The sequence below is a fragment of the Lupinus angustifolius genome, chromosome LG03 (assembly GCF_001865875.1).
Source record: "Lupinus angustifolius cultivar Tanjil chromosome LG03, LupAngTanjil_v1.0, whole genome shotgun sequence".
Classification (NCBI taxonomy): Eukaryota; Viridiplantae; Streptophyta; class Magnoliopsida; order Fabales; family Fabaceae; genus Lupinus; species Lupinus angustifolius.
This window is the reverse complement of record NC_032011.1, coordinates 7743459-7751165: the sequence shown is the minus strand read 5'-3', so window position 1 is coordinate 7751165 and position 7707 is coordinate 7743459. Positions and strand designations below refer to the sequence as shown.

Below are 7707 nucleotides of genomic sequence, written 5' to 3'. Positions count from 1 at the left end.
TCAATATTCAAACCCCATTTATTACACTTTGAAAATTTAAACATACAATTTCATTTCTACTATAAATTCACAACAATTCTCTATCAAAAAATACAACTTACTATCTACAATCAAATCGAATTTTTATCTTCACATAACTTGAACTAAAATGACAGAGTTATAATTGCTCTGATTACAAGATCAACATAAATTACCATTCATCAATTATATGGTTTGTAAATTTTTGGATCGTTTATTTTGTGTTATTATTTTTAGTTATAATTTAAGCGGATTAATTAAAATAGGTTTAATTAATTTCGTCTTCTAAACTTCCTATGTACAGAAGCCACTCCAGTAACATATTATTTACACATAATATATACTAATTTAAAAACAAATTTAAATAATGTATAGTGGCTCAATTGGTAATCGTTTATTTTGTGTTATTATTTTTAGTTATAATTTAAGCGGATTAATTAAAATAGGTTTAATTAATTTCGTCTTCTAAACTTCCTATGTACAGAAGCTACTCCAGTAACATATTATTTATAAATAATATATACTAATTTAAAAACAAATTTAAATAATGTATAGTGGCTCAATTGGTCAAACATAACTTAATAGAAGGGAGGAACATTGGTTCAATCCTCTCCTCCCTATAATTTCATACTTTTTATGTTTTTAAATTTTTTAAAATCTTACATCACAATTTTCTTTTCAAAAATATTTGGATTCACTACTACCCAATCATAATTATTAATAATATTGTGTGATACTACATATTCAATTTTTATATATTATATTTTTTTTTGTTTTATGATAATATTTAATTTAAGGTGAGATATGTGGTTAATGAATGTATTGGTGGTAGATGTTTAGGATTATATAGTTTTTTTTGTAAAAATTAAATAATATTAAGGGCGATATAGGAAATGAAAATTACACCATGGGAAATTATTTCAAGTTTTGGCTTTATATATAGTATAGATAAATTATAAATATATTTCTTGCTATATACTCTAACAAGTTCAATAATTTTTATAGGATTCTTCTACAAATCTAATTATATTCAGACACATTAACTTGTTTCCAGAAGAACCATTACTAGATGATCTATTACATCTCACTGGGTTTTTACAAATATCTCACACCAAATCTTGTAACGTAAATCCTTCTTTAATTACATCTCTTGTTGAAAGATGGAGGCTTAAAACACATACTTTTTATCTTCTATTAGGTGAATATACCATTATTTTAGAAGATGTTTCACTCCAATTAGGAGTGAATGTCAATGATCTACCTATATCTGAACCCACTTTTTTTATTGGAATGAATTGTGTATAAAACTATTAGGAAAAATTCTGATTAATGGACAAGATATGAGGGGGTGTGAGTTAAAATTAACTTGGTTGAGTCAAAACTTTGCTCACCTGCCCACTCAACCTACACAATTACAACTACAACACTATTGTAGGGCATGTATCCTATACATTATAGGAGGTCACATAAATCTAATAGACGAGCACATTTAATGTACTTACCTATACTTCGAGGCCTACAAATAGTTCACCATTATAGTTGGGGTTCAGCTTATTTAGCTAACTTGTATAGAGAGATGTGTCGGGCAACGAAACCAAATGCAAAGGGAATGGGTGGTTGCTTGATACTTTACAATCTTAGGTGTGGTATCGCTTACCTTTCATTGCACCTAGAGTTCAAGTTCTACATACTTATCCATTTGTATCAAGGTAATATATATTTTTACGTATACATAAATTTTATTCATAACAATAAAATTTCCTCCATCCATTATAATTAATATCAAAATTGTATAGCTAGGGTCTCGTCAACTGTCATTTTCAAGGAATTCCACGTGGAGATTTGACAGGATATAGACCACGTTTAGATCATATGCATGTGAACTATGTAAAAATTCAAAAACTCTTATTTCTTACAATTTATAGCAATATTTCAATTCTCTAAAATATGTTCTCTTCATTTATTAGTTCAAATGGCTCCCATATGAGACTGACATCAACAATCTCCCCTGTCATGTTCAACAAGATGAGAAGGTGTGGAGTGCATGCACAACCTTGATTTTTTTCTCGATTGTCGAGTGATATCAAACTGATCAAGTCGGACTACAATTTGTTTTGGTTCAAGACGTGCTACAATCACCTAACAATATTGATGCACTATATAGAATTGATAAACCTGGAAATCAAGATGCAAACTGGGCCATTAAGCATGCACAATAGATCGACCATTGGAGTCATCGCAGAGATCAAGTCTTGCAAGGACCTCAAATTCAATTTCCTATCCACACACCAATATATGAATTGGTATCTCACCAATTCTAGACTTTTTTTATCCGCGGAATTACAACTCCAAAACCCACACCAAATAAATTATCAACTCCAATATTCCAACCTAGGACGAACCAATGTGTCTATTTTTAAAGTTCACTCAATTTAAAGATTTTTAGAGATAAAATGTCAAAATAGTTAAATATGTTTAGTTATAATATATAATTACATATTATTGATCATTTCTCATTGTTAATTACATTTTTAAGGAAAAATAAAAAATATTTTTATATTATCATTAGTTTATCATCTTTCATCTAAGTTTTATACTCCCAAACAAGGTAGAAGATTTCCTTCATTTTCCCTTCCTAAACCTTTAATCTTTCTCCTTCTATTTCTCTCCTAACTCTCAAACAAACAAAGGCATATGATAATTGTTTGAGATAGATTTTATTGAAAAATAAGCAGAAAAAATTGTTTGAGATAGATTTTATTGAAAAATAAGCAGAAAAAATTGTTTAGATCCGTACTCTGTAAAGCTCTAAATTGTTTGATATCTTATTTTTTTAATACAAAATTAGTGATTTTCTCCAACTTAAATTAATGGAAACCTAAACCAAAAGTTCCCTGGAATTGCTAAAGTAAATTAATATTGATGTATCACGAAATCTATGAAGAAAGTGAGTGCTAGATCAGCGCGTGAGACAAGTTGACGTCAACGCGCTTTGGGGATAGTGTTGTTTCCGTAAGCGCATGATGGAAGCAGAACTTGTTTTTTTAATCTAGTGAAAGGGAAAACCATCATCATGTCCTTCTTTCATAAATGCATATATCAATCATCATCATGCCCTCTTTCACAGTCCTACTCCTAATCATCTTCTTCCAATTTCGATCTTCAATCATTTAGTTAACTATTCAGCCTGTCTATTCAATCTCACCTCTTCTACTCAATCGGTGAGCTCTCTCTTTCTTACTTGCTCTCTCCGTATTAATTGGATTTCAGGATCAAAAGGATGGAACCCATGGATATAGTTGGAAAAGCAAAGGAAGACGCTTCTCTTCCTAAAGGTACGCCTTTCTTATAATGCAATTTTATTTTTACTTTTTTGTTCTTTTTGGGTGGTTTTTGAATTGTATTTGTTACCCGCACAGGTCAATTTCGTTTCTTTGTAGAAATTTTATTGATAAATTACTTTACTAGTTTTCTGTTTTTTTTAGATTTGGGATACGTTGCAGTTCTTGTTGAATGTTAAAACTTTTTGCACAAAATTACAGTGATCTCTTGATTTAATTACGCTGATTACCTCTTGTTTCATAAATATTATGATGGTAGGATTTAAAACATACGAGAAAAGTCTAACCCAAAAGACTAATCTATTAGGTTTAGAGAGCCTAGTCAATTTCCGCATTAAGTTTGTTATGTTGCCCAATCTGGGACACCTAACATTGCGTACCTTTGAGGGTTGATGTCCATGGTAGCTTTCATTCAATCCACACGGACCTGATGCTTAGCTCTTTCTCTTTTGTTGGCTCCACTCACCTATCAGTAGTTGGTAATATACCTTAATTAAGCTAATAGATAGTGCTTTTCGTGGTTCAACTTTCAATGAAAGCATGAAATGTTAGGATTTAAGCACATGAAGAGAGTCTAACTCAAAAGATTAGGCTATCCTCGTGTGTTTAAGGCCTTACATATCGTTACACCCAGCTTTTTTGAATGGTCATATTGAAATTACATCTACCTCTAGAGAAGGTGAATGTATTTTTTCAAACAAATGTTGTGGACTAGAATTAAACTTAACCTCAAGCCAGATCGGTGTAATTATACCCCAAAAATATAACCTAGGGTGAAATGAAGAGAAAAAACGGTGTTGTTTTTATTGCTAAATGTGGTTACTTGTGGTATTGTTTTTACTGAAATGAGATATATGATGATTTTTTTGCTAGCAACAATGACGAAAATTATTAAGGAGATGTTGCCCCCAGATGTCCGTGTGGCGAGAGATACTCAAGATCTACTAATCGAATGTTGCATAGGTGAGCATTTTACTACTTTTGTGATTTTATTGTCAGTTTCTTGTGTTTAATTTATTATTAACATAATTATTTATGTTCAGTTCAATACTTCAAGCACTTTTTTATGTTCCTTATTTCAATTTTTATATCATTTTTAAATTTATGTCTATGTTGGAATTTCTGATAATCTTATTCTTCACTTGTGTATCTTCGCATTATGAGCATGCAAAAAAATGTTCTGTGATGCCTTTAATCGTCTTAATTGGTTGGTTCAAGCATTATATTTGTAGTTTACACTTCGTACTGAATTAGATTTTTTTGTTTGATGTAGAGTTTATAAACCTCCTCTCATCAGAGTCTAATGAAGTCTGTGGCAAGGAGGAAAGAAGGACGATTGCACCTGAACATGTATTGAAGGCTTTAGGGGTATTCATCAAATGATTCTATCTATTAAGTTTCCATGTGGATACTTTCAATTTATATTTGAGTGTTTATATGGCCTCTCCTGTGATTTGTAGTGTTTCATTTCTCTTTTAACTTCCATTTCTCTTTTAACTTCCATTTCTCTTTGGCAAGTATTTTATGCATGAAAATTAATCTTTCTTATTGTAAAGTGGCTGTTGTTGTTTTTTTATTTTTTTCATTGTGTACTTTGATGGCCAACCATAGTGGGTTATATTTGTGTCATTTGGATCCTTTAACATACACCTTGTCTGAGTGTTAACATATGGTGAACATAATTGGTTTTCATGATACTTAAAATTGTCGCTTGTGTGAATTTTTAAGTTGGAGACGGCGTGTGAAATGATTATGCAATGGTCATATAAAGGTTCTTATCGATTCTGTTTAAGGAATATGCTTCAAAAGTATTCAGATTAGTTGTTAATTGTAACAAGTCCTCCTTTCCCTTCTTTATAGATCCTGATTTGCAATAAGCTATTTTTGGTTAATCATCAAATTGAAACCACGGTGAATTCATTGCATGCATACCTACCCTGAGGCTTGAGTTTGCTTTCCAACTCCTGAAATAATATTCTCTTGGTAGTACCTCCTAATTAGACTGTCATCTGTTACTATATGTTCTACTTCTTCTTGCTCAATGTTGTCATGTGCTTCCTATTTCCCAGTTCCCACACTTTGAAATGCATCAACACATAATTCATAGGATTGTCACTCGTCCTGAAGCGAAGTAGTTGATGGTCTTTTATAGCAAAATGCTTTGATTTCCTTCGCACAATTGATAATTGATTATCACAATATGTATCTTCGCTACTACATAAATGTTGGTAGGTATTTGTTCTCTTTTGTTGTGTTTAGGGTTGCATCTGAATCTCTTAATTAAAAGCTCAATTTTCAAATGATTTATTTTCAGTTCCAAAGTTAATGTGCTCTAAAGTCCAAACAAAGCATAAGTTTGTTTCCTGTTGTTTGAAATTTGAAGCATGCTTAGCGTGCTGTTGTTTAGTGATTTTCATTTGATTTTATCAGGGTCTTGGATTTGGTGATTACATTGAGGAAGTTTATTCAGCATATGAACAGCACAAAGTGGAGACAATGGTAATTGTTTAATGTTAATAGCCAATGTGAATATTCAATTGCTAGTATATAATACGACTTATCTGAATCATTCTCTCATAATAATTATCCTTCAATTTTTTATCGCATCACCTTTGAACCCTACTAGAGGAAGCTGAACTTCTCTTTCAAACAAGGGGTCTGACTAAGGTTGATCTGTCTTAAGGGAGCACCTGCGTACCTCACTGGCGATCCTGTTTAAACTATGTAGAGGGGCCCATTACGTGTTGATATGGTACACCATAGGTGTATGATAATGTTGCATTGCTCTCTATCCGCTTTTTGTCTGCACTCTGCACTATTTTCAGCAGTGGGGTCATGCAACGTGCTGGCTTTGACTATGCCAGTCAGTTTTCCATTATTTGATGGAAGTGACCCTGGAAATGGGATCCTGTTGGCGAAGACACTCGAATGATCTGAATGGGCTGACAGCCTGACTATGCTTCTCTTCTCTTGTCTCCATTGGGCATTTTCAGTATATTGAATCTCCAGTACTACGGTCCTTCACTCCTATGCTCATTGGCTTGTTAGATATTCCATTGAACATTGAAATAAATTAGTGCTCTGTGATTATGGTTTGTGATGCAAGCATAATGGTTTTGAGGTCGGGCAAGTGATCATGCATCTTGTTGAGTTAATGAATGGTCTCAATTTCATTCCACTGGTGCTCATTCTAGCCTTTGGGAGCAGAGGGGCAGGAAGCATTATTAATGAATCAAACTGGAAAAATTGAATTTAGAAGTTCGGATCGATTACTATTGGTTATTGATTTTTGCTAGCAATGAAAAACTATTCTATGATCCATATTGTTACCTTGCAGCAGGACTCTCTAAAAGGTGCTAAGTGGAGCAACAGAGCTGAGATGACTGAGGAAGAAGCATTAGCAGAGCAGCAAAGGATGTTTGCTGAGGCACGCGCTAGAATGAATGGTGGGGAAATTGCTTCTAAGCAGCAAGATGCTGACCAAAGTTTATAGCGCTAATTTACAACCTTTATTTTCTTGAAGCATAGGCAAACATCTCTCACTCTTCCCTGTGCCTCCAATTTGGCAAGATGGTGTACAAAAATCATTCACTAATATTAGCTCACCCTACCTAGTGAGATTAAGATTTTATTGTTGTTGTTGTATTATTAAGTTAATGTAATCATTTAGGGTCCGTTTGCGAGTTGGGTTTTGGAGGGGAGGAAGGAAAAGGAAAGTCTTCATGGCCATGAGATACAGTTGTGATATGGCTTTAAAGCCTTCACTTTCCGTTTAAAACTCAACCCGCACACGGACCCTGAACCCCCATCTATCTGGAATTTAATGTAAATTATTTCATTTACCTGTTCATCATCTGTACACTAATATATCTTAGCTTATCTTGGACACTAGTGCATGTTAGATTGTAAAAATCTAATAATATATATTGCAACACTCAATTTATGTATGTCTTTTTCTAGTCCACTTGGATATACAAATCTTCTAACTTGTTAGTTATATTTGATTGATGTTTTAGAGTTATGATTGTGGACGAATGTGATAGAAATTTGTAATTACAATTATTTTTAGGGAAAAAAATTATTGTCAGCCCTTAGAATTCTTATATTGATAAATGAGGAGTTTAGAGATGCTAGTTTGAATTCGACGAGTACAATTATTTGATGTATTCTACCAGTAGAGTTGTTTGTAGTATTTGAGATGCGTAGATATCCTCTTCTTTACATGTACATTTTCCTCATTTGACAGTGATATTTTTTATAAACAATTTATTTAACGTCTTGGTGAACCATAATCGGTTTTTAAAAGAAATGGAGAGTTGAGGAATATTACACATTCAAATATTGTGGT

The 7707-nt window shown here is 32.6% G+C and overlaps 1 protein-coding gene across 2 annotated transcripts; it reads left to right on the top strand.

Moving 5' to 3' along the window:
• Positions 3077-7307, top strand: LOC109343314 (protein Dr1 homolog). Of its 2 annotated transcripts, none has more exons than XM_019581549.1 (6): positions 3077-3239; positions 3289-3353; positions 4233-4322; positions 4633-4727; positions 5790-5858; positions 6700-7307. In XM_019581549.1, the coding sequence occupies exons 2-6, from the start codon at positions 3299-3301 to the stop codon at positions 6850-6852; spliced, it is 462 nt and encodes a 153-aa protein (XP_019437094.1). In that variant the 5' UTR covers positions 3077-3239; positions 3289-3298; the 3' UTR covers positions 6853-7307. The 2 variants fall into 2 exon arrangements, with proteins under 2 accessions (XP_019437094.1, XP_019437093.1); XM_019581548.1 differs by having other exon boundaries at positions 3113-3239; positions 6697-7307.